Source organism: Brachyhypopomus gauderio, chromosome 12, assembly GCF_052324685.1.
Source record: "Brachyhypopomus gauderio isolate BG-103 chromosome 12, BGAUD_0.2, whole genome shotgun sequence".
NCBI lineage: Eukaryota > Metazoa > Chordata > Actinopteri > Gymnotiformes > Hypopomidae > Brachyhypopomus > Brachyhypopomus gauderio.
This window is the reverse complement of record NC_135222.1, coordinates 7209593-7236901: the sequence shown is the minus strand read 5'-3', so window position 1 is coordinate 7236901 and position 27309 is coordinate 7209593. Positions and strand designations below refer to the sequence as shown.

The following is a 27309-nucleotide window of genomic DNA, read 5'->3' as shown; positions in this document are numbered from 1 at the left end:
GTTTTGTACACAAGATGCTCTGCTGGTCAACATCTCCCTCTTGTGGCCATCACCAAAAACAACATGTCCTCTTAAAAAGTACTGGCCATGCCACAGACACTACTGGACCAATAAAAACACCAGACTGAAATCTATACTATTAAATAGGCAAAAAGCCATTTCACTGTTGTGGCCACTCTTGATCCGTCTCCCACAAAAAACTGTATTAGCTAACCAAATACATTTTGTATTAGTTTACAAAGTATAAAATATTGTTTTCACTTATCTTCACTTAAATACTCGAATCAAGCGTGACCAAAAACAATATTACTCAAGCACGAAACTCTGTTCAAGATCGCTTTCTTCAAACAGATTTATTTAAGCAATATACATTATCAACAAAGTAATAACAGGCGGACCCTGGGTTTACAGCTTCGGTGGGCCAGATATCCTCCATCCCTCCATCTTGCCGACCTTCACAAGCATAGCCAGCGTTCCCAAACCAATACACGCCGTCGTGCCGGTCGCGGCGCTGCGAGCTGTAAAGAAAGAAGCGGATCAGAGAGTCGCCCTACAAGATCGACACTTCGACCTCCGTCTGTCTAACTAAACGCCACTGCAAACATCGGTCACACGGATCTCCCATCTTCCAGCACACATCTAGGGCTGGCACTGTTAAATGCCTGCTGGTACTCACTGCGAGCTCCAAGATAGGCACCCGACGCACATCCACCAATGAAGTAGTTGGTAGGATCATCAGGGGCATCTCTAGTGTACGCACTGAGGCAGGTGGCCATTCCAAATATCGCCCCTAAAGAGGCTGGAAACATTACAGCTAAATGGTTATTATGGATACGTCAGCACCATTTAAAGATACTTTTATGATACTGTAAGTCAAACAGTTAAATAATACAAATAAGAGGAACTTTGAGATTTAGACATAATGCAGACACAATAATCATCTGAGGATGGAATATAAAAACTCTTCAGTTGCACTATTCGGGAAATTGTTATCTATTTGGCAAATATAATTTCTTGAAGTAGAATTTATTACCATTAAACTCCATCTTAAATAAATACAAATTCAATTAAACATATTTTACAATGAAATCAAAAGTGCAATCTCGCTGCAGTCTTCACCAGAAGCTAAAATATTATAGTTTGACTTCTAATATGCTGTGCAGTCAGCAGTAAACAGTAAACACAGTAAGAGATGTGGACTACATTACCCATAGTCACTGTGCCATTGGCCGCCCTGGCCAATGCTTCGACTGCAGTCTCAGGCTGGTATGCCATAATATGATAAGCTGAGCCGACAAGCCCTAAAGAGAGCCAAATATTACATTAAAACAACAGGCACCCAGGACAAAGAATTATGCCCACCCACCCAGAACATAGGTTAATTAATGACATGAATTATGCCCACCCACCCAGAACATAGGTTAATTAATGACATGAAATACGTAAAGGTAAACAGCAACATTTATTATTATAGGCAACTGTTTGCTTAGACTGATAAACTGCTTATATTATTGTGCATAAAAATTGGAAAGAAAATGTGGGTTTGAAAATGGGCTGATTGTTATATTGTTCTAGGAGTAGAAAGGATCCACTGGGCATATGAAGGCTGGTTAAGTATAAGATCATTCACATGCGGGTTGCCTCTAAACACAATGTGTCAGGTAGAGGTTGAGGTAGTGTGGGGCTGATGATTTTACACCCTTCCATGTTACTATTGGATTAATATTGACCCATGGAATATGCAAGGTATTTAAAATAGGTGTTGTTTGTTTATAAACTGTTTTTGGGATGTCACTGCACATTTTACATAGAGCCATTATCTAAAATTTTTGTGGGGAATTGAAGAACTACATTGCTATTTAATTGTCCATGGTTTCTAGAGGCCTATATATAGAGCAGTAAGAGAGTGTGTATAGTGTTTCATAAAAGTGATCATGATGAGGCAAAATTTTCAACCCTGTTTCTTTGTGTTTGCCGGACGGCACCAACTGGATCGCAACTCAGCTGAATTTCACAGTGAAACTCAATCTGAAGGCAAAGGTAGGCAATTTTTTTTAAAGACAAGCAATACACTGAACTGAACAGCCCCCTTGCCTGCCAGATAGAATATTAAACAGATTACATCTTAAGGTTCAGATGAGAGAGGGGAAATGGATAAAGAAAACCCAGGATGACTGGATGTCAAGAAAAATGAGGAGCCTTTTCAGACGCCCGCGAATAAGGTACTCTGGTTTCCTGGTAAACATTTTAAGTGTTCAGTAACCCAGGTAAGGTAGCCAGCTTTCTAGCTAACCTAAGTCCTATGCTAGCTATAGCATACCATACTGACAGCTAGCAGGTATCAAAACATCGTTGTTTTAATGTTTCTGTACTGCAGTTTATGGTTTTAGACTGTAATGACCAGTGGCCATAGTCTCGTCTGTAAGATACCAACTGTACGTTAGCAGGTACATGTCAGATATCTGACTAGAGCGCCCATATAATCCTATGCTTGCTCGCACACACACACTGCATACTGCAACAGAAATATCCAACACATCCTTACCGATGGCAGTGCCCAGCTTGGTAGTAATCCATGTCTTTTCGACACAGTCTTTGCCTTCTTCGAGATCCCAGTAACCCATTTTGGATACAAGGGCACACACGGCTCTCGCGAGAACACCTGCGTGAATCTCGCGCTTTTTCTTCTCTGTTGGTGTAATCTTAACTCGCAGCAAGGGCACACCGCCATCTAGCGGTATGAGTCCAACATGGTACTTTCAAATTGGGTACCACAAAATCAGCAGTTTCGTCATCCTGCATGAGGAATTAAGATCAGTAGGTTGCATCTGGTTGCATCCTAGTTTTTCTTCATCACAGAAAAAAAATGTCCCAGTCTTCCTCCAACTAATTTAATTAAAGCACACTATGTCTTACAACTATGTTGTAAATTGTAACGATCGCACTCACTCCAATGTTGGCTAAATCGTCCTGAAATGGTCGGTGCTCGAAACAAAACTTACATGTTAATTTGTAGCAGACACGTACAGGACACTTGCATGAAGATGATTGAACTTGCTCAAATACCTGCTCAAAACATTTTAGTAAAAACTGTTTCCCTATCTCCCCTACTAGTATGCATAAATAGTGCGGGGATATTTAGTATATGTAGTACATATGTGATTTGTATGTAGACTGGCGGACGCATCAAGTGCTTATTAGGGCTGAAATGAAAGAAACGGGACACTGTACAGCCTTGCATACTGAATCAGGCACACTCAAAGAAGTGTGCGAGGGTGCAACTGCGGGTCATGACGCCCATCCATGTCCGGCGCTGATTGGTGGTTTGATTTATTTATTTTTTTGTTTCACTTCCGGGGCGAAGCAGCTACAGGTCGCTCTCTTGTTGCGAAGTTGTAGCAAACCCAACACCTGAACGGAAAACCGAACTAGAGACGCTGAATACAGCCGGGGGAATTCGTTGCTTATTTCAGGACAGACGTTTGGCTGTCAGTATCTGTGGTTAAAGGGCAGGCGAGGCGTTATTTAACGAGTCGCTGGCCTCTTGTGTAAATTCTGAACTGGAAAGGCTAGCTAAAAATTCAGCTAGCCGACTGGCTGCCGCGCTCGAGCCGCCGCGCGCGAGCCGCCGTGTAAATGCACGTGCAGTAGGAGAACAGCGCCGTCCCTGCTCACGTGACTCCGCTCGCCGTCGGGACGGACCGAGAAGGTAAGTAAACTGCGTGGAGGGAGCGAGTGTCGCCCCGTGTGTGGTCACGCTTCGGCGAGGACCGGTACCCGATGGTGGGTGTGTATGGACTGACCCCAGCGCTCTCGCCACCTCTCGGCAGGTTCTTTGACATGTCGTCTCCGTCGCCGGTACAGATCAGGGAGGCGAACGCCCACCTGGCCGCCCTGCACGGGCGAGTGGCGGACCTGGAGCACAAACTGGACGCGGCGGAAAACACCGTACGGGAGCAAGCGGAGAGTTTAATACGGAAAGATGAACAACTGAGGGCGGCAACCCAAGATATAACAGAAAAGAAGGACAGGTAAAAGGGATCATATAATATAAGATTGATTGATTGATTTCTTTCCTACTGTTCTGAGATCACTATGCTTTACTTATCTTGTATAGCTGCTTACCTGTATATTTAAACCTGCCCATCAAATTCACGTGCTCCCGTTTAACCAACTAGCCTAGTTCTATTTTTCATCTGTCTTTCTTTTTGAAGGGAGATTTCCTACCTCCATGAAAAGCTTTGTCAGTCAGAGGAGTCCATTCAGAAACTGCAGCACATGGTCAAAGAGAAGGATTCTCTCATCGGCCAGCTGCAGCACCGTTGTCATCTACTGGACAACATCTGCAAAAGCCGTCCGTTATTAGACACCATGCTGGCTCAGATGGCTGAGGCAGAACGCATGGGTCCCGTTATTGACTCGACCAGGCCCACAGGAGACGCATCTCTCACTGATGGAGAGTCCAACTGCAGCCCCAGTGGACTTTCAAATCACAAAGACTTTTCGCTCAGCGAGGACGACATGGATGATCAAGAGTTAGATGGTGTGGTGTTTGGAACTACGGTATGAAAAATGGAATTGAACTTTTATGTTTTCCATGCTTTTGTGTTTTGGGCAAAGCAGATTTTAAAGGTGCTGGTGGAAGTGACAGTATATGCTATGAGAATTGTTAGCCTGCATCTGAGTCAGTATATATATTTTCCATCCAGCTGTGTATCCATACTGATTAGACCAATACCCTTCATTACACTAGCACGAACGTGATTGAACGAGCTGTTCCCATGTTAATGTCCTAGCAGAACTGTTTTGGGAGAGCAGCACGTAATACCACGGGCAAGGTGATGTCAAGTTTTGCTTTGTGTTTTTTGGTTTTGGACATTTCCATCACAGCCCATTTCAGATTTAATTCATTCAAATTCTGATATTTTATTTAAATTAGCTTTTAAACTTTTAAAATTTGACTAATGTTTTAGTCTGCACTTATTTGTATATTCCAACCTTTTTTAACTATAAAATCACACAGCAGGTAAAGTGAATATCAACAGAAAGTTTATAGAGCAAATACAACACTTACTGTTATACTGGGTCAGATCAGTCAGACATCCAATTTGTGAAGAATTGGAAGTTTCCATTATGAAGTAAACCACAATGCTGCCTAAAAGTGGTTCGTTTGCAACAAATAATGATCTTGCAGCTTTCTGTAATGGCTGCTTTATTTATATTAATTTGATGTCCGCATCAGATGTGTACATTTTTGTTTGTCTGGATATGTTGATCTTTAAGTCATAATCTTTTTCCAGCTGCATATTTTAATCCTTATGAAATCTGTCTATGCAAGTTAAACAAATACTTTGCATCTGTATTTAAGTAAACCTTTTATGTCCATGGTTATTTGGAAAAGAAATGGTTAAGATGTTTTACCCGTGTCATTACTTCTCCAAGGCTCTGATTCCAGTGGGAAACTGTTACACATTTTCTGGTAGTGATTGGATGTCCTATTTTAAACATTACAGCTAGAAAAAAAAATCTGTTCAGTATCTTCCTGTTTTATGCAATGGCAAATTGTGCTACTGCATCATGTCACAGTACTTGTGTTATCAGGGCATGGGTGTTGCTGCTGCCCATCAATAGGAGTGTGTGCGCTACCTTTTATTCTCTACAGTTAATTGGTGCCTCAAATACATGGTCATTTGGTCTATGGAATTATTTATTCTGATTACATTAAACTATTTTGTTATTCTGTGAAGGATCATGTTTAGTGTCACCATTTTCTGTCAAAAAATGAAATACACTGAAGGTTTGGGATAGTGGCAAGAACCTCTCCCCATCTCATGTTGCAGGTATCTAAAAATAGGAAAATGGAATCGGGTGATTCTGTTACATGAGATCGTGACATTATCAGCGTCTGTGCCTTAGTGTTCCAATTAGTAATTCAAGGTACTGGTTGAACTGGCATGGCGCCAGGGTGTGGCAGGCAAAGGACAAAAAAAACCTTGCTCAAATACTGATTACAATGTCACCTTTATTCATTTTATCCAATACAAAACATTTCATAGCATAAAGCAACCAATTCTTCTCTTTGATATAAGCAATGTATGCTGGTGTCTAATGAAACTGTGGTAAAAAGTGCATTGCACTGATGATCATAGATCCACAGGTCACCTGCAGAGAACCACCAGTACATCACTGGGGCAGTAGCATCTTTCCTCTCCCAATGCAGTTGTGGAAGCCTTTGGTGCCGTCCGGGCCCAGCGGCTGGCGCATAACCAGCACACCAAGTGACCTTTTTATCTGCCTGGGTGACAGAGGGCAGCTCCTCTCTGGACGAAAGCCCTGGGCAGCATTTTTGCGGCGCTGGACCCATGGGCTCCCCCCGTGCCCCGTGCTTCCCTGGGTGCAATCCCCAGAGCACTTGTTCCTGTTGTAGGTGGTGTTGCTGCCAACCGAGGTCGGTGTGCTGCTGAATGGAGGCGTTGCCAGAGGGGAGGAGGTGTGGCCTCCAGGAAACAGCTTTCGTGGCAGGAGGGGGCTCACGACAGGGCTGGCCAAGGGGTTCCTGTAGGGGTCAGAGCGGAACGTGGACACTTGCGGGATGGCCAGCGGGCTGCCGTACAGGGCCTGCGGACGGGTCACCCTGCGGTTCGGACGCGGCGAGGCTGGGGCGAAGTCGGACTCTGAGGAACTGTAGAGAGCAGAATCCTCCAGAGAGTAGGGATGCCTCTTGGCCTTCCGGTTTGGCTTCTTGGAGCCATCGTTATCGATGCTCTCCTCCGAATCCTCACCGAGGCACACGGACGTTCGCGTGCCCCGGCTGCCGAGGAGTGCCACGCGGATGCCCCTCCCCCCATGCTGCTGCTCCGCTGCTCGGAGAGCTGCATAGGCCTTACGGGCACCTTCCAGGTACTCAAACTCCACCACCGCGCACAACGTGCGCCCGAGCTCGGCGTGCTTCTTGGCATAGCGCCTGAGCTCAGTAGGGATCTCCTTCCCTGGGCGGAGAATACGGAGGGATGTGATGGTACCATACAGACCAAACACACACATGGCGGTCTCCATGAAGTCCTGCTGCTCTCCTCCGGATCCACCACTCTCAGTTCTCTCGGTGGTACTGCCCAGGAAATTCCAAGCCAGCAGAAGCTTAGTGGTGGGAACACACAGCAGCCAGTCAGGCACCGGACATCGGCGTCGTACTTTGGTGCCTGCCTCGTTCACCTCCAGCTGCGGGGACATCCGTGCAGCAGCCAAGGTGGTGCGCCAGTCACGGGTCAGGTCCCTGATCTAGCACAAAAGCCATTGTCCAGCAAAATCAAAAACACTTTCAGAAATCGCTAGTTATTAGAAACACCTTGCAAGCATGCAGTTGGAGGCCATTTGTGACATTAGCCATCTTCTGACTGTCAATCTTCGATTTTTGATGACTTGACCATTGTCAGCTCAGGTGTCACAACAGTACTGGACAAAAAAGTGTTAAAACACCAATACCACTGCAACATTGGCCACCATGTCAGTGTCGCTCAAACTAGAACAGAGACTGCTGGTGTTGACAATAGTCCTAAATTAAGCCAGGTAGCAGCACTATGTTGCTACCCATCATGCAACATGAGCCCTGTGTTTAGAAAATGAAAAGTAGTTAATGGGCAAGAGGATGTCTGAATATTTCACTCACCTTTTTGAATGACGTCAACAATTTGAGGCTGACATAACCCATTTTGTTCCTCTGAATGTGTTTGAGTAGGAAGGCGTCATCCTCCAGGTTTTCATCAGAAAGATAGTGCTCGAGTTGGGCAGCTATTTTCTCCCTCAGCTCGCTTGATGGTGGAGTCCATATTTCATCCTCACACCCTTCCTCTTCAAACACGTCCGTCAGTTCCGCTGAACTTCTGTAAACCGTTTTTCATTTATGACTTGAAAACGTATTACAAGCCAAATTTATTACCAAATTTTAATTAGTGACTGCAATTCAGTTCGGCTGCAATTCAGATTAGTTAAAGACGATAGTCAGTGATTTCGTGAAAACTTGAACAAAAGTCTTACCCATCCAAACTATCATTTAGTCCATCGTCAGTGTATAAGAACGGATCTTTCGAAAGCGCGTTCTCGTCACTGGGAAAGATGCCCGTGAAGGCGGGTAAAGACATGCTGCAGACAAACGGTGTTTTTTATGAATAATACAGGTTTGCAATCAAAAAACACGAATCGAACTTTACAAATAGACCACACATTACTGCAGCTGAAATAACTACTATGAAGTTTTCCAACCTGCTCCTTGCCCTGGCGGGATTCCCTGTCTCGCCGCGCGTAACCTACAGACAGGTGAAACAGTTTATAATACTGATTTAAATGGCTACACGTCATTGGAACAATTGGGGATTGTCGTAATTGTTCTATTACCAAAGAACGTGTGGCATATGTGATCGCGAGGACGTGCACAAGCCAAGGTTAAGGTGTCCAAGCAACATTATTGTCCCTCTGAGGGAAATAATAAGTTTTGCTGTTTCGGCTGCATAAATACGAATAACCCTTAACTCTTCAAGTAAAGGCCAGAGCAGCAGACCCTCGAGTCTGCGTACGTCCTTAGATGCACAGATTACAGTAGGGCCTAATAATTTAGATAGCGAATGCAAATAATAGCGAAATGCGTTGTTTTATATGCAACAATTTCGAATGTTTCTAAAGAAGAAACTAATCAAACATGTAAGCATAGCTTTCTTCATGATCGTTTGTAAGCAGTTTTCTGCAAGAGTTTGCCCCGAGGTGTCAGTTCCAAACTACATGCTAGCCAGATTTGAAAAGGTGTCTAATGGTGTGTATTACAACTGAATGAATTCCACAGGGGTTCCAGAGAGGACAATAGTGATAGCTAGGAAAACCACTGCATAAAATCGTGTAAAAAACGTCGCCGGGACGTTGTCTTATAGTTGGTTTCCTGTTTATTACGACCTTGTGTATTAATAAAATGTAGCAGGCAGCACGCGCTGCTCTTATGGGAAAATCTATCTAATGAGCAACACTTGCACACACCGCGCTGGAAAAAATGACAATAGCTTGAATGTCCCACAAACAACTAATCAGTACATGTCGGTATATTCTCTTTTGTCAACAATTACAAAACTGTGCACGTGTATTTTCTTCGGTCGACATTTAGTATTTTTCAACGCTAGGTGGCAATCGTTGACCAGATGTCTCATGCCATGAAGAAAAACATGGACTGATGTTTTTTTAATCATTTAAAATATGACAGTAAGACTATCTTACTGAATATAAAACATTGTTCTTTTTTTCAAAGAAACAATTAAAATGAGCATATTAAAAAATATTTTTGAGCTACTATGGGTTATATACGTTTGTACTTACATGAACCACTATGTGGCGTCATGGGTCAACTTATTTGATATATCCAAATGAATCTTCAATATATCCCTTCGGTCTACATAAAAATAGTAACATGCAATGCAATATCTGAACACATAAATGGTAAGATATATAATTTACGCAGTGATAAAGGGTGTGCACACACACACTTAATAGTATATATCGTAATACGTAAACGTATTTTTCTACATAATTAAGTACTTGATTGATCAAGTATAATGTGATTATCATATGTTTGTCCCGTTGTATCGAAAGCAAAAGAAGAATGTATAACAGGTCCCGTAACCTCCTCGGCCTATAATTAGACACACTGGAACTTGAACAGTGAAGTGAAGGAAGTTCCAGGTAATATGGACAAACTCTATCACCTTCTGGAGAGTTTAGAAACATCAAAGAAAACAATGAGTTATGCAAAATACAAATATAGTGTTTAGTCATAAAGACAATAGGAATGTAAAACAATAGCACGTGCAGTGGTTCGACAAAAGTTTAATCTGAAATGCTTGCTCTTACATGCATTTTTCTTTCACAGAGCAACCTCTAAAAGCACATTTATAAAAGCCATAGCGTACGTTTACAGAAGCAACCTCTGCAGAAGCCAGTGCTATAGCAAGTTTTAATAGATTTTATTGGACAAACACTATAGTCTAATTATTCTATGTGGAATTTTTATGTATTTAGTATGCAAACCGAACATATCTGCAATATAATTAGGTACAGTGATGTTCATGATGCTGTTTTCTAAATTTTTACTGCAATGAGCGCATCCAAAGAAAAATAGAAACCAAGGAAATTCCATCGGACTTAATAGTGACATAAACAACTAGATACTGTGATGGGAGGGGGGTGGTGGTGGTGGTGGCGGAGGGCTGTTCTTTGAATCTGCCCACGTGGGCTCTAGACTGGAGGCACTAGAAACTACCAATTGCCAGAGAGACAAAGACGTTCGCCGAGGGTTTATAACCAATGAGAGAAATGTGCGTTGGAAGAGGCCACGCCCTCCGACCGAAAGCAGATATATGCCTTCGGTTTCGCTAATACCCGGCAGAAGATACTTCGCAAGCAGAAGAAACGTGACTAACGAACTGGATAACTCAGCTCGAACAAAGCCTATTTGGATTACTGTATCGCCGTTCCTGCGACGCATTCGTACTGGAATTAATCACTCGGAGTTCTTCTTTGAGTTTTTGGATTGCATATCACTCTTCAACAACATGACTCTGGAAGAAGTCGTTGGATGCGATATCACTGATGAAAAGTAAGTTAACTGATTTTATGTGTGCACAATCTTGACATATATTGCATGCATAAACGGTTATAGTGACGGTCGTCAAGACTTCGTAGGGCAATTATTTATGATGTTTAAGCATTAACTGCAAAGATGAAACTAGTTGTTTACCAGTTTTGCACTTTATTATAGGATGGACACCGTGAGCCAAGCATTAGAGGAGCTACTGGTAGCAGCCCAGAGACAAGACTGCCTTACTGTCGGCGTATACGAGTCTGCGAAACTAATGAATGTGTAAGTATAAATAACATTATTTTTGCCATTACACTGAAACATTGGTCCCTGACAAAAACGAGTTTATGCATTATGATCAATAGCGAATTAAACAGGAGCTAACGAGATTTATTTTTTCATCGCAGCGATCCAGACAGCGTGGTGCTGTGCGTTCTGGCGACGGATGAGGAAGATGAGGACGACATTGCCCTTCAGATCCACTTCACGCTACTTCAAGCGTTCTGCTGTGAAAACGACATTAATATCCTGCGCGTGTCCGGCCTGCGACGCCTGGCACAGGTCCTGGACGAACCGAGCACCGTGGAGAACAATAACAACGAGCCAAAAGACTTCCACTGTATTTTAGTGTCTGTAAGTATCGACTTGCTTGCTAATTCAACGTTACATAGAATGAGTTTTGGGCCAGACGTTTCAGCGCGTGCTGTCGAAACCATTTATCCTAATGTTGTTGTTGTTTTTGTTTGTGTCTTCCTAAAAGCAGAATCCTCAATGTCAGCCATTGAAGTGCCCCGCTTTGAAGGAGGTGGGCAACTACTGCGACGAAAGCCGGTGCAAAAACCAGTGGGTCCCCTATCTGTCCCTGCAAGAGCGCTGAACCCAACGGACGGTAACCGCGTGGAAGGAATAGAACCGCCATTCTCTGAGAATGAAAGAGGCGTTCAAAAGGGCTTTTTACCGCTCTGCATCAGCCACCGCTGACTGCTGCGTCAGGTGCAGGGGCTGAGGAGAGGGGGGGAAGTTCCTAGGACCGTGCGCACGGTGCGTTTGACTCCGCAGCCCATGCCGTCCTCCTCGGAGGGGAGCGTTTTTGCGGAGGGGGAGCCACAGGAACACGAGTTGTGGAGGACTGCCTACCGGTGCGGAACCGGAGTTCCTGCATATGGGCCGCGTGGGAGCGTGCGCCCTCGGTTTCGATTGGGCGATGGAGAGAAACCCAGATCCTGTCGGTGTAGAAAGCTAGCTGCAGGTCACTCGCTGGCTGTGGGACTTGCTTTTTTTTTTTTTTTTTTTTTTTTGCGAACTGCTGATTTTGTTGGACTATCATCTGTAGAAGCCGGTAGGCATGTGGGCTGCATCTGCTTATCGTGACTGCAACGAGGCCAGTGTTGTCAAGACATCCTGATGTTTTTAAAAGCCACTGATACATCATATGAAATAATGTTTTAACTTATTCCCATAATTTAAAAAGAGTAATATATGTGTTTCAGCTCATGTGAAAGTTAATGTTTGTGCAATGCTGTTAATAAATTATTGTCTGGAAGTGAAATATTTTGTGAGACTATTTTGTTTTAATTGAGGAGGTGGTGGGTAATCTGGAGTTGTTCTTGATCATTGCCAACATAAAACCAAACTAGGGACTTAGCAGAACAATGCAAGCTCAACTTCCCAAGTAGCGTGATTTCACACTCAGTTTGCTGAAGGAGAGTCTTCACATCCTCATCTACTGGAATTTGCGTCATATCCTTACTGGTACAGAACAAGCTGCAATGTACAGAGGGGAAACATGGACTCCAGAAGTCATTCATGTAGAAACTGTTTATCTTGGCAAACTGTCCACTCTGCTGTGCGATATGCTGCAATTACTGTTCACTGACACAAGTACAGATAAGCCAGGAAAGACACAATTTTACATTTGAACAAAAACGTTGTGGAGATCACAGAGTTCCCAGGCTCACATTGATCGTCAGATGCAACAGGTAATAAGATTCTCAGTATGCTTACTGTCCTACCTTTACTTAGGTTGGGGGTGTCCACCTGGGTTATGTCCCCTTACTGTCCTAGTCCTACCTTTACTTAGGTTGGGGGTGTCCACCTGGGTTATGTCCCCTTACTGTCCTAGTCCTACCTTTACTTAGGTTGGGGGTGTCCACCTGGGTTATGTCCCCTTACTGTCCTAGTCCTACCTTTACTTAGGTTGGGGGTGTCCACCTGGATTATGGCCCCTTACTGCTATACCAGGTACCCATCGGCGCAGATGGAAATTCTGAAGTGAGGGGGACCAAGCTGTACAATATATACGTTTATGCTTGTAGATGCTAGATTTCGGATGGGGTCAATATAAATCTGGAGGGGACATGTCCCCAGTGCCATCTGCGCCCCTGCAGGTACCACATAGGTTGGTGGTTCACAATGCTATGGTGGCATGTCTTAATAATGAAGTAGCTCTTTCATCGTCAGGTAAACAAATTTTAAAACACGGAGTAAGCAATATATGACCTACAATATTTGTTAAAATATATGAAGTAATCTCAGCATTAAAATACATAACCTAGGCTTTTTGCAGGAGATAAAATAGCTTATTTTGTAAGATATCCTGGATTTAAAATTTCTGGTTGAATGTGAACTGTTACTAAGATAGTAAACTGTCAAACCCCAAATAATTAATAATCTATTAATAAAATATTATTTCTATCTATTTTCCCTATTGAGGTCGTGCATATTTGTTTATGGGCATTCCCTGAGCTAATTATGTATTTCTCTCCACTTGCGTAGCCTATCACCGATTACGCATCGGTATCTCCGGAAACGTCATTGACCATATATGGGCAATTTGGAGACATTCGAACTTGTGAGGTTCCAGGGTACAGTTTCAGTTCGGAGCATTACGAGCGTTAAAATATGTAACGGTGAGGGAGTCGTTCCTTCAGACCGCATTAGCGAACGCAGCGTGGCTATTCTCTATCTCTTGGGCTGCAGGTATGTGAGGAATGCGGAAAATCTTTTCCCTGACGTGCTACGTCTGTTAGCAAGAAATGCTTTACGAAGGTTAAAATGTAAACTTGGTGCATATCACCAGCAAAACACATACATTAACATCTTATTTTTAAAAATAACTACAGGCTATTTATTTTCAGGACTTAAAATAGGTAAAAGCAGTCAAGTAATTGCTATTTTCTGAAAGCAAGAAAACAGAATTGGAATATCTATTTGAATTGGCACAGAGGGAGGAATATAATGGAGGGGGGGGGCTGCACTTTCACAGGAAACCGACAAGACCACGTTTTCTTCACAGAGAGACACGGGCAGACACGTTCTGCCTGGCTCCATATTATTTCTTTTTTTTTTTTTGCTCTTCCTGCACACAAAGCCTTGATGTGTGTGTGATCTGTAAGGAGCGCGTGCCACCCCGCCTGCGTCTATTTCTGCACCCCAGTCCGACTCCCTGAGGTCGGCAGGTACACGAGACTGGCGGCACTGCCGCGCGACTCGCGCCAATTTAGCCCGCGTTCCGCCCACAGAATGGACTCCTTTATAGCCCAGGCACGTTGACACATTTCGAGGTCGTAACGGAGACAACTTTGCCCAGTTTTTATAGTGCCGGTGCCATCATGCCTCCCTAACCAGTTCAAGCGATATGTAAAGCCCCGGTTTGTGAATGCTCCCCTTTTCGACGCTCCGTGTGGCGCCTTTAATCAAAGCAGCTTCAGCACTTAATCTCGCCACCATAAAAAAAAACCTAGCTCATGCTTAATTAAACATACCAATTACTGGTTTACAGCAGATGTCGAGGCGAGATCAGAGAAGATCATGTGGTACCTCTGCATTGCCAGAACAAGGATGTGACAGAAAGCACATTCAGGAAATGAATGCAAGGGAGTGTGTTATTAATTTCTACTGAATATTGCATCTGGATGCGGAACAATGACCTGGCATCACTACCAGAGAATGGATTTATTTGTCAGGTAACCACAAGCACATTATCTGCTTGTCATAGTAACGGTGGGGAACAAGCTAAATGACCCTAAACAATGCAATTCTACATTGTTGCGGTTTCCTAGTAAACAGTTTAAACACGGATTCAGTTTTTTAAGTTAAGTGTTGACCTTAGATAAAGTTGCTTACACTGTATTTTTCTGATCTACTCTGCGAAGGGCCTTGTCCTATAGCTCATGCATTCATGATAAAATAATACCTGACTGGGCTCCGATTTCATTTTGCATTTATTTTTAAGATTGACAGTCATTTTTACTTTGTGGAAAAAAAAACCAAGAAGTTTATACTACAGACAGGGAGTGGGTTAACTTTGCCAATAATAAGCACTGTTGTACGGCAGATCTATAATGGTATGAGGCAGACAATGTCTTGCACTGTGTTCCAACCGTCTTTCCAAACGGGTGGAAAGAAGTGTGTATGCAAGCAGTGCCCCTGAGGCCTTGCGCCCAAGCACAATAGCTGGCTTCATGAGCGACCGAACCGGCCGCGGTGGCATGAATGAAAGTCAACTGGACGTCTACAGACTGGAGCCTCTCACCCACAGCCGAGGAGACACACAGCGTCAGAGAAAGAGGGAGGGAAGCAGAGAACAGAGAACCTTTTCTTTCCTTACTAGCTATTACTCATGCCTCGTGCGCGAAAGCTTCTGACACCAAGCTCAGAGGACTGAGCTATTAATAGTCTTGCGCAAGTGGCTATTTTTAGCCCCAGCAGGCTATATTTATGCATGAGGGAGTGGTGGCGTTGGGAAAATAAAGGAGGGCCACATTCGGCAGTGGACTCACCCTCAGCTGGCTTTCAGAGACCTTCAATGATTTTTTTTTCTGATCAAGTGGTTTGCTCAGATCAGTGCATGTCTCTGTTCCTTGATTCATTGCAAAGAGGACCTTTACTCTGCATATAGGATCTTCAGTTCTAAGTGTGCTGTGCTGGGCTGCTGGAACAGAGGTTGGGGTGAAGGTTTGGTGTGCAGCAGAAGGCTAAATTACAGGCTGCTTTCGCCCCCACCCCTCTCAGCCCAAAGCCATAACCTCCCTTTCATCTTAAGAATGCTTCTTCACCCCTATACCCCCACCCCCCAACACAAACTTGTCTGACATTTGCAAACTTGCTTGATTTTAAGTGCAAAGCTGAAGTACTAAACCAAAGCTAGATGTAACCAGAAGTACTAGAAGTAACTAGAAGTACTAGAAGTTAAGCATTTGCAGTAGGCCACGTCTGGATGGACTTTTCCCTCTTAGTGTTCCATGAAACATGAAACAGGAAGAGAAACATTTCACTGATGTCATGTTTGATAGTGGCACCAAGCTGGAACCGTATTCTTGCACAGGTTACAGAAATGTTCTCCTTTCCATTACAAGTGCAGTTACTTACGCAGGTACTGATGGAAATGCCAAAAGCCTCCTTAGTCTGTCAACACAACATTTTCCTCAGTGCATTTGCTTAACATTATCTCGACTAACCTGGTGCTACACCTACCTGCTCATAAATGGCATTACCTCAAATTAGATCGAGCTATTAGCAGCAATTGAAACTCTAAACCAAATGCACATTAGTGAGTAGCATCCAAAGTAGCATAATATTATAGGTTCCAGATGCAGGAAACGTCAGGGTCAAACATCTAAAAATGAATGCCTGTTTCATTATAAGATCATGGAACAATTAAACACAATTATTTTTGTGATTAAATGTATATTCACCATGACAATAAAGTCTATTATCATTATTATTATCTAAGGCCAGGCAGCCATGTACACTTTATGGTTTATGACTTTATAGCACGCATGATGAACACTTGTATTCCAGCAATCTGTTTCCTGCTCTTGCAGGAGCGAAGAAGAATGAAAACGTCAGTGATCTCTCAACTTTGTCGTGCAGCCTGCTTGCGATCCCGTTTTTCCACCAAATGACTGGAAACATTTCGGAGTTGCAGTCGTTTTATTTTACTCAGTCACTGTAGCACACATGCACGGAATAAATAAAAAACACAGATGCGTATACACAAGATCAACATATTGATAGGCGGGGAAGAGAAAGAGAGACAGACGGAGAGCGACGGAAGGAGAGAGGCAGAGAATGGTAACAATTAAACATCTCTGCACAAGTCTTGGGTGGTCTCATTAAGTGTTAAAAGCAACTACCACTCTGAAAAAGTGGTTGCACTATGTTTGTGCTACACTGGCCTGTAAAAAAGCATTAACAGCAGAGATCAAGTGCAGATCTCTCCTTGGGCTCCAGTGGGATGGCGGTTGATTGAACTTTGGGTCTCCTGCATTGCACACACAGCACAGAAACAGGTTTCAGTGGCATTGTTGTATTTCATGACTTCACACTCTATTCAGCATCTAACCTCATCACTCTTTAAGAATAACACAATAAGGCATTGTTTTTAAAATTCCTTCATATCAATTCATTAAACTGGAAAAAAAAACATGCACACAGCTTTATTATTCAAATGAAACAATAATAGCTTATTTATATAATTAAATCCTTTCTAATGAGGTCTAGTGAACTTTGAGACACTGCTGAACTGTGGAATTCCAGCCTCTGGCCTCTTTGATACAGCTGAGGCCATTGTTTGCCTCTCAGTGTATTGGCCTTTGTTTGGGGGTAACATGTAATTGAAAGGTACGCGTAAAACCAGCAGGAAGCTTTAAAGGACTCGAACCACGGCTAAGGATGGGTTTCAGCGAGGGGCGGGGGCCAGGCGGCCCTACAGACCAAGAGAGTTGAAAGAAAACCTCAAGCGTGGCCAAACCCACCCTCTCCCATCCCCACGCCCAGCCACAACCAGGAGGCAGTGGGGCAGTGCGTAGCAACACAGTGGGGTAGTGGAGGTCAAAGAGACATGCTGGGGTTTTTGGGTGTAGTGGTACTCGAAGACTAGAGCCGTACTGCACAGGACAGGCTGTGGTAATTATAGGCTGAGGAGTCAGAGTTTCAGTTGTTTGCAGCTGAGGCACGAATTGCATAAAGGAAAACGTGCACGTTGTCAATACTCTCTTAACAGCTTGAGGTCTAGTGCATGTTGTCAGCAGAAGGTGCAGAAAGACGTGCACCAGCAATATCCTTCAAAATCAGAAAATGACTGGAAGACCTACCAGTAAGGCTCATCTATCAGTGCCCCCCAGTTTACCATTATGATTCAAATGTTTTCAGCTAATGTTCACAGGTTTGATACTGAAATTAAGTCATAAACAACAGCTGTTAATACTACAAAATTTCAAACAAACAACAAGGCACTAACATGTGCACTCTGCTCTGGGTTGGTAAACTGGGGGTGGGGTGGGGGCAAATATCAGGGCATCTGTGGCTCTCCTTTGGCAGTTGCCAGATGCACCATAAAAGTGCAGAAAATAAACATTTCTTGAAAAATTGCAACACTCTTTTAGACTAGTTACAACATGTACATCCTTATGACAGTATATGATCAGGCTAAATGCAGAGGTCAATTTACCATTTACAACTTCCAGTTCAAAAGTAATAAATTCTTCAATTCTTCGCTGTGGGTTATCGTACATGTAATTTGCAGGTAAATGATTAGCTGTGCAGGGCAACGACAGAGAGCAATCAAACACGGAACTGTTAATAAGCTCAAAATGCAATAAGGTCTTACTGAAAACCGGCCTTGAGACACAATATACAACGTTACAACACGCTGGCAACACATTTAACAATGGCTGAGTAAGTCAGGACTATTTGTTTTACAACTAATAATTACTGGCTACTTAATATTATTATTAAATGATCTCTTCACTCTAGATATTTTGAACCACAATTTGAACCATATTTTGATACACCCCTCCAAAAACGGAGATAACAGAGAATTCCTAACACGGGACCCTTCTGTCCTCTTGTTTCTGTATCCTCACCGGCCCAGCGCTGTCAGGCTGACATGCAGGGACACAAACCCCGCCCTCTTGCTCTGGAAGCACTACCCTTCCTTCCCAGCTGGAGTGACATCTGTTTTTTTTTTCTCCTCTGGGACGCGTGCCGTTCTTCGCTTGCTGAATGGAGCTCTCCCCAGTCCTGTTCACACACACGTTTCCAGTCACACACTCATCAAGGTCCTTTGTGCCCAGACCTCCAGTTACCCACTAGTCTGGTTAATTGCTTCCAGACAATGGGTGCAGTGCACAAAATGTTAAGGAACCAATCTGCTGTGAGGATGTTTAAAGCTCAGTGGGTTCATCTTTTATTCAGCATGGTTAGGAAGTTGGTCTTTGGCCTTCATGTGATACAATTATGACTGTACATTATAAAGTGCAGTTTACTGGCCTGACTATCTGTTGGTCTTTTCAAAGTGGAATAATGGAAGAAATAGTTTTTTGACAAAGCTTTTTGTCACATTAAATCACAAGCTCGTTTAGTTTGTTACAAATGAACTTTGTCGAGCATGATCTACAGGTTTTGTCATTTTCATATGCCTGTGCACCCATTACTATTACAAAGGCAGAGTTGAAGCATTCTGTCAACCCTGCCACATGGCTGCTTCAACCATAGCTCCAAAAATACCCACAAGCCCCAACCTACGTGTCTGCTGCCCCCCCCCCATCTCCCGCCTCCCTCGGCAACACCCCCCCCCCCTCCCACAGCCGCCTCCCACGCCAGAGCCCTGCACCTCCTCCTCAAGCTGCCCCTATTTTTTTGTCCCAACAATGAGAAGAAGGGCGGGGCTCTTTTGAGGGGGAGCTCACAGACGCGCCGCACGGCAGTGACCTCAAACCGTCGCCGCTGCCCGAAACTGTGACGTAAGGAGGCGAAAGGTCCTTGTGTGCTTTTCAGGACACTTTCAGCAGTTTCCCAGAGACTCCTGGCAGAATGTCCAGCGCTATTCCTGTTACTCCTGCAGATTCTGGCAAACATCGGTGCGTGGAGAGAGGAAAGGAAAGTGTTGCAGTCTGAAGAGTTGGTGTAGTGCCAAGCTAAGTGTAGCTGGCTGGGGTTAATGATAATATACTTATTTATGGATGAGAACACACAGACACACAGACACACACGGACATGCTCACCCCTTTCAACACACACGTGGAGTAATCCTCTGACTCACACACCCCAAAGGCTTGGGAAAAGCGTCTGGCTAAGGAGGTGTGGCCACCAAACCCATCATAACAGTAATAACCCCAATGATGAAGCAGACCACATGAGCTAAACAACTGGCCAGGCTCACGTTGAGCGGCTGATCCCAAACACACGCATCCATGCTCACGTTTACCCTTTAACCCAGTCATTCGTGAGTCCGCACACCCACGTACTCAGACGGAATTGGCGTTGGCGAAATGAAAAACTGGCACTCCATCACAAGAAAGTCGACAACACGCCTTCTCCGTTCAGAGTCCCCTCTCAGCTCCGAGACGTCAGGAGAGATGTGGTCTTGAGCTGAAAGTTTTACTCATTATTCTCAATCATACTGCATCTGAGCCAGAATCTCCCGAAACTCCCTATTCCAAACAACAGAAGGGCAGACAGTAGTAAATATAGCACTCATTCAAATGTCAAAGTCTGTGTTTCAGCAAGAATAAGGGAGCAACCCTTTCATTACCCATATCAAAATACATCTTTGGTCTTACTTGGGTTTCATCAAAATGTCAGATCTTTCTACAATAATATCAAAGCACATGCATTTCGGACATCATTGTCGGTTAGCTAGTTCTTCTGGTCCATTGGGAATGTCGAAGGGATACTTCGTAAACAAGATAAAAACATTCAAGGGGAAATCCCATACGTTTCTTTGCATTTTCAGTTGTAATTGTCATGTAAACAAACAATAATTAGTGAGGTTAATAAAATGCATCATTAGGTGAAATTTCAGGCTGCTCTTCAGATATATTTACACATAAATGAGAAGTGATAACAAAACTTGATGTCTAAAAACAGCGAGGGCAGAGTGGGCTATGACACTGAACATTCTCACAACCTTTATTTTGGAGTGTTTTCAAGAGAACATGTGTAGCTTACACAGAAAGCAGAAGTGACACCGATGATTAACCTTCAAATTCTGCAAGATGATCATCCAAGATGATGGTCCGGTGACGTTGCACAGAGTCACAGACCCACCAGCAACCTAAAGGATTTACACAAATGATGATGAATGAATAAAAGACTGAGGGCGAACAGCCGGCATGAGAGAATGTGTGTAGTTGTAAGAGAAAGATAGAGAGAGAGAGAGAGAGAGAGATTTTGCCCCAAAGCAGGAAGAAGCATCCTGGAACCTCCTTGTCAAGCAGGCAGCCACTAGCTGTCAATGACCAGCGTCACACAGTAAACACACCTGCTGCTTACCAACAGAAGGCTGAACTGATATCACACACACTTATTGCACCGCCGAGCCACTTCTGGGTCCCTCAGTCAAGAGGCATGTCCTGACATGTGCCTGCAGGCAATTCACGTGCAGTTTCTCTCCTATTTGCTATGACTGTTGGCTGCATCTAGTGTATGTTTTGTAACCAATAATAGCCCATAATAAGCTAAAAGTATTGTTTGGCATTACTATCCATTAGCTCTTCGGTAGTCGGATCCTGGTTGAAAAAAAGATTATGGCTTGATTCGGTATTACACTAGTCAGTATCAGTGATTCTGTATTATACTGGTCAGTATCAGTGATTCTGTATTGCACTGGTCAGTATCGATGGTTCTGTTTTGCATGTTAAGTATTGCTGATTCTGTATTACACTGGTCAGTATCGATGATTTTGAATTACCCTGGGCAATATGGGTGATTCTGCATTACACTGATCAGTATCGGTGGTTTTTTTGTTGCAAGTTCAGTATGGGTGATTCTGTATTACACTGGGCAGTATGGGTGATTTTGTATTACACTGGGCAGTATGGGTGATTCTGTATTACACTGGGCAGTTTTCTGTACTGGTATTGGTCGTGGCCTGCAGCAGTCTCAAGGTTATAGGGGAAGAATGATTGCTCTGCAGTACTGTGATTATCATCAGCAGATTGCACAAAGCAGAGAGCAACAAATCCTGTCACACAACGACGCTTCACTGCTACTATGCAAAGGCCAGAGGTGCAGCTTGTGTGTGTGTGTGTGTGTGTGTGAGAGAGAGAGAGTGTGAGTATCTACAACCTAGAAGCTTAGTCAGCTTGCTAGATGCCTCAGATATGCCCCACGGTTGCAGCTGCTGGTGTAGGAAGCCTTAACTGCCCAAATGCTTCTGTCTGGCTTGCACAACCCCCGAAACCTGACTGACCCCTAAGCGGCTGTTACTAGACATTTAGCTTCTGCTGACCTAATTTAACGTATAAGCCTTGGTTTCTGTTTTTAAAGCTTCTTTTACTTTTTTGTTTTGCAGATGACCATGGTATGCATTTTAAAAGTCACTTAGCAATGACTGTACGATGTTGTTATTTTATTTTGCACTATTGGCTTAGTAGTCAGAACATACTCAGCATTAGAGATCCTCTCTCTTTGGGAGTGCTACCAAATGTATACAGAAATGACTCAGAAAGTAGGCTTTCAATTGGCTCACAGTCTAGACAAAAATATTCAGCAGATGATTATCTAAGGGACAACCTTTCAGCCATAATTCCAACATAGCTGATTAAGATCAGGGACAAAACATTTTGATTTGACAAATCACAAACAGCTTTGTCTGGTTTGGTGTTCTTGCAGAGCCTAAATATTTTACAATTCATAGAGCACCCCAGACATCAGAAGCAAGTTCCTATGGGAGCCTACAGACATGCAGAGAGTTGCAGGACGTTAATTCTACTGGCATTCAGAGTCATATCAATACCTCTTCAGTGCATGAAAGTCAGGAAAGACATATAAAGTCATGGGTGGGTATGTGCAGAGACGATGAACTGAGGACAGTAATGAATAGTGAGACAGGTGTGGTGAATTCTTGGTTGACTAATCACAGAAGTGACCATGGAAACTTATAGAGTAAAAAAGTAAAATCTATGGCTCTGACTCAGTCAGCAGAAAAAAAAAATCTCTAAAGCGTTAGAGAGTGTTTGCAATATATTTGCATGGGTTTTGCATGGGTTTTGCATGGTCCAGGCAAAGACGACATGTCGCCCCACCCGGGCTTTCCTGTCTGTCTGCGCTCCCCTCCCAGTCTGAAACCCACGCATGTGCAGGAAGCATGGTGGCTGTTACCGGACCCTCCTCCCTGTCTCTTCTCGACCGCCCAGGAGCTGACGACGGCACGCCCAGGCCCACTGTCTGTGTCTGTAACAAAAGACACTACAGGGAGTAGAAGCAAGTGAGAGAGAGAGCGAGTGAGAGAGAGAGAGAGAGAGAGAGAGAGAGAGAGTGAGTGAGAGAGAGAAAGCAAGAGAGAGAAAGTTTATCAGTCAGCACTGAGTCAGAGGGAAAACCCAGTCATGTGTGCCAAGACGGCTGAGGGGAGAGGTTTTCTAGACAGGGTAAATAACTCAGACCTCTTCTTGGAAAACAAATCTGTTTTGCTCCAGTGCAGTGGTTGGCTTGCCCTGTCCCACCCTCTCAGGGCTCCAGAACTGACACATGGCTCAATGGCTTCTAGACAAGGCACCCCCCCCCCCCCCCCACTTCTCCAAACAGGTCTGGGTTCTCCCTGCATTTCCTTTTCACATCTGTGTGCAACAGCTCAGCACCTCGATGAAAGTCCCACACAAATTTACTCACATTCTAAAGCCAAGGAAGGAAACCCAGAAATCCCCACCGAATGTTTTCAGCTTTGGTGTGTGTGAACCCTGGAAGAGCTTTAACACAGACAGACATACCTTGAGTCACTTTCTGGTTGACTCTAACATGTAATGTATCACAAGGCAACAGATGGATAGGAGCTTGTCAGAAGCAGATCCTGAAGACAGCCCCACAGGGAGTACTGAATCACGCATCTCGGGCCCATATGGGCTGTCTCATCACCTCCCTCAAAGACACCGACCATCTTATGTAATGCCAATGCTGAGTCACAGTTAATTAGAGCTATTTTCAGCAAGACAGTAAAGCTAAAGTGATCGCTAGCGCTGGGAATAACAGGTGCTGTTCATGTCTGTCCAGACGTGGCGATGCAAATATGCCCTCAAGAAGACGCAAGCACAAAACTCGCATCATAGTTGAAAATAAATACAGCAGTGAATCATCCAAAACTACAAAGACATGAACACAAACACGTACCACACGTATGAGCACTTGAGATCAGTTTCCCCTTGTCTTATCTGAGATCATGCTGGCACCTTTCCTCAGCTCTTCTGACACCTTAATACATTCAGGTTCTCTGTGGAACAGCTGTGAGCACAGGTTATTCCCCAATAACAGCTCAGCATGCAGTGGTGTCCCAGAATTAACAACCTCGGTATTTTACTCTCAGCACTCTAGATCACGGTGGGAATGTAGGGTTTAGGAGTTCCAGAAAATGCTCTTCACAAGGAGATTCAGCAAAGGCAACGTTACTCTTCACAAGTGTTCGACATGGTCCCTGTTTCCAGTTTCGTGTCCTCACAGAGGGAGAGAACAAATAGCTGATAAAAATGTTTTAAAATAGACTCAAAGGTACAAAGGATAAGGCATGTTTGCTTGCATGCCACTTTTGGATTAAATACGAACCCTACAATTCAGTTGTACAGCAGAAGTGGTCTTATGCAGTTAAGAGATAAGGATGAGCTATCCTGTGGTCTCCTTGATTCTCTAACACCAATCACCCTTTTCATGTCTCAAAGAGACAATTTCTCAGTGACGCGGAAAAGATCTGGCAATGTGAGGAAACCTATGGGGAACAACTGAAGAGCCAAGTAAAATAAAATAAATCAAATCAAATAAATTGCCTTCACTCTGATGTTGAAGAGGTGACAGCAAATACTCAGAGGACTTGGAAGAAACCAATTAACATCACATGATTTGCAAAACATGCGCGAGTTAATAAGGGTGAGTAAACCATGACACAGTGGGTGGAATAAAGTTATAAAAGGACCAGAGTCGTTATGAGGATACAGACAGCACCATTTTCTTATCAGACACCATCTGAAGACTCTCTGATCTATCTCTTTTGGTCCATAACAAGAATGTCCATGCATAATTCAAGCCAAACACTTCCCAGAGGCAGCTGGGCACGAGAGTCAGTAAATACGAGCAAAAATGCTTTCAACTTTCACCCCAAGTGCACATCACACAGATTCCACATAAACACGTTTAGGGGATTGTGCAAGAGTTTGGATGTCACTGTGCATGAACTGAGGGTCTGAACATTTGTGCTTGTGAAGTTCAGTTGAATTACAAAAAAAAAATCTTTCCCTGCAGTCTTAAAATCCCCTTAATATACCAAGAAAGGAGGGCTGAATCATTTGTAACTTTTGGCAGCCTAAGGTCTTTTTATTTAGAATTTTATTTTTTCTTGTGTTTTGAAGGGTATTCTGGGATTTCAAGATTAAAAGGGTTGTAAGCATTTATTTGCACACCTGTCAAGTTCATTGACACCTTAAACACAAGATAAGAAAAAGGCAGCCCTTATATGAAATGAGCCTTATAATCGGACACACTGTTGTTTACAGTGACGACACATATCTCATTTTGCAGCAAATCGGTAGACCAGCGTAGACGATGAGTCTTCTAGCAAGTCTCTAAATCTCAGAGGTGCTCAAATAGCTGGCTTCACTGAGGATGTGAAGTATTCGGGTGTGGTTGGTTTACGTTCAGAAACCCAGGGTGTGCTTCGGCGAGGTTGCCGCACACCCACACATCCACACGCAGACAAAGATTTGCTAAAAGCACTGTACAACAATGACAGCAGCACTGAGTCAGAAGAGCACCATTCCCAAGATGTTAGCAAGAAAGAACATCCACATGTTTTTTGCCCTGAGCACGAGTCGCATACATTTACCATTACAGAGGTGTGAAACGGAGAAAGAATGAAAGCACTCTGATGGCTTAAAGGTCAGGGTGGGTCACACGGGGTGAAAGGTCAGACTGAACGAAGGAACAACTGCACCCACCTCTGCACCATAATCTCTTTAACCCCTCCACCTGCATCACCATGGAAACATGGTACCATTAGAGATACAACAGCAGTGTATGCTTGCATTAAAAGCAAATGCTTTAAGAAAAGTGACTCTCATGGTCAATCGCTTGGCTGAACTCAACGGGATTTTGGTGCACTTCTGTAAAACTGCAGAACAAATGCGCATATGCCAGTTGAACTTTCTATTGATCCCTTTAGGGAAATTCCTCTCTGCATTTAACCCATCCAGAGCAAACTCACAGGTGGACGGAGTGAGCAGGCGGGAGTTAGGGGCCTTGCTAAAGGGCACTTCAGCCACAGTTACCACCAATCACTGGTTGTGCGGGGCTTGAACCGCCAACCTTTCAGATGCAGACTCACATCGCTAACCTTTAGCCCAAACTTCTAAGTTAACACGTTCACCTTCTGCAGGGATGGCAGCACATTCCGTTCTCACAGTACCTGGGGCCTTGGCACGGCGTGTCGTACAGCGCTCGAGGACAAGATCTGCATAACGTTCCTGACTGGGGCCTTGCGTTCACTTACAAAACCAGCACTATTGTACAAGCCTGAATGAACAGGGAGAGGTAAGCATGACAAACTTTGTGTTGGGTTTAGTCAATAGAGCACACAATCACTGCACAAATATGACAAGAATGCAAACTGTTGGCTGGTAGGATCAGAAGCCAGTAGTTAATATAGCTAATTAGGCATTCACCCTACAGAGAGCTACAGTGGTTCTCAACATGATGTTTTCCAGGTTTAGCAAGCTGTGTATTAACAAATCATTCAACACGCTAGGTAGCCATGCTTTGGTAAATAATTCACCTGCAGTCTTCTGCATGCCTCTTCAGATCCTCTGAGACTGTTCATTGTGTAGTGATACACACTGAAACTCCTTTCAGGAACAGACAACAGAAGCATCTCCTGCTTTGTTCAGAATTCTACAGGCTACAATACTCCTGGAACAAAAATACATGTTTTCCAGTAAGTTGCCTGAAAATGACTATCTTGAATCTGGAGCCATTCCATCCCAAGCAGTCTTTTATGATATGAAAGACTCGTAATTTTCTGCATATGGTACACTGCGGTGAGAGCAGACAGCTTAGCAGAGAGTGAGCCAAGCAGACAAAGTTTGTCCTCTCTCAGGCAAACTCAGAGAGCACAACTGATCAGGGGTGCCACCAAAGATTTTGGGCCCCATGAAAAGATAATACTCACCCTGTCACTCACAGACCCCGCGACATGGCCCCCCTGCCAACAGTCCAACAGTTGTCTAGTCATGACTCTCAGACTTGAAAATTACAAACAGCAAGTACCTCTTGAACAGACCAAAGTCATGTCCATAAAGCACGCCTGTGACAGTGGGGCACTGTTTCCAGATCAGTTCGGGCCTTCTAGCACCTCATGATTACGATCAGTGTGGAGCAGGGATACAGGATCCAACAGCAACACGCTGGCATGCTCTCTGGCCTGCAGCATGAATCTAGGGCATTGTTGCACTGCACACTGAGTGTTGAGCGTGCACCGTGTGAAGTGGCCCTGGGAATGCGGACAGCACGGCCACAATTCCCTCCTGGCGTACACGCACATCGACGGCCTCTGTGCGGCCATGTGAATCAGGGCTTTTTGCAGCGGTTGTGCTCGAATTAAAGAGCAGCGGTACATTTTATTTTTTTGGTACCGTGTGAACAACAGCCAGTGAACTCACAGGGTCCACTTTCCCACTGCACGTCATCTGTTTACGGAGACACGCCCCAGACCCCCC

General features: G+C 44.0%; 4 protein-coding genes across 5 annotated transcripts; 2 read left to right on the top strand and 2 right to left on the bottom strand.

Annotated features, from left to right (window-relative positions):
- Window positions 1–327: 327 nt before the first annotated feature.
- ndufa11 (NADH:ubiquinone oxidoreductase subunit A11) lies at window positions 328–2705 on the bottom strand. The gene is made up of 4 exons (XM_077024096.1): window positions 2546–2705; window positions 1209–1301; window positions 677–799; window positions 328–518 (listed from the first exon to the last, which is right to left on the bottom strand). Exons 1-4 carry the CDS (start codon window positions 2622–2624, stop codon window positions 406–408), a joined length of 408 nt encoding a protein of 135 aa, XP_076880211.1. The 5' UTR covers window positions 2625–2705; the 3' UTR covers window positions 328–405.
- Window positions 2706–3345: 640 nt separating this feature from the next.
- On the top strand, window positions 3346–4971 carry vmac (vimentin type intermediate filament associated coiled-coil protein). Its single transcript, XM_077024780.1, has 3 exons — window positions 3346–3709; window positions 3831–4031; window positions 4215–4971. Exons 2-3 carry the CDS (start codon window positions 3841–3843, stop codon window positions 4567–4569), a joined length of 546 nt encoding a protein of 181 aa, XP_076880895.1. The 5' UTR covers window positions 3346–3709; window positions 3831–3840; the 3' UTR covers window positions 4570–4971.
- Window positions 4972–5987: 1016 nt separating this feature from the next.
- larp6b (La ribonucleoprotein 6, translational regulator b) lies at window positions 5988–8292 on the bottom strand. The gene is made up of 3 exons (XM_077024095.1): window positions 8035–8292; window positions 7667–7880; window positions 5988–7278 (listed from the first exon to the last, which is right to left on the bottom strand). The coding sequence occupies exons 1-3, from the start codon at window positions 8136–8138 to the stop codon at window positions 6184–6186; spliced, it is 1413 nt and encodes a 470-aa protein (XP_076880210.1). The 5' UTR covers window positions 8139–8292; the 3' UTR covers window positions 5988–6183.
- Window positions 8293–10410: 2118 nt separating this feature from the next.
- Window positions 10411–12161, top strand: gadd45ba (growth arrest and DNA-damage-inducible, beta a). 2 transcript variants are annotated; one of them, XM_077024778.1, is made up of 4 exons: window positions 10411–10630; window positions 10793–10894; window positions 11020–11245; window positions 11373–12161. In XM_077024778.1, the coding sequence occupies exons 1-4, from the start codon at window positions 10587–10589 to the stop codon at window positions 11487–11489; spliced, it is 489 nt and encodes a 162-aa protein (XP_076880893.1). In that variant the 5' UTR covers window positions 10411–10586; the 3' UTR covers window positions 11490–12161. The 2 variants fall into 2 exon arrangements, with proteins under 2 accessions (XP_076880893.1, XP_076880894.1); XM_077024779.1 differs by having other exon boundaries at window positions 10412–10630; window positions 11376–12161.
- Window positions 12162–27309: the final 15148 nt, after the last annotated feature.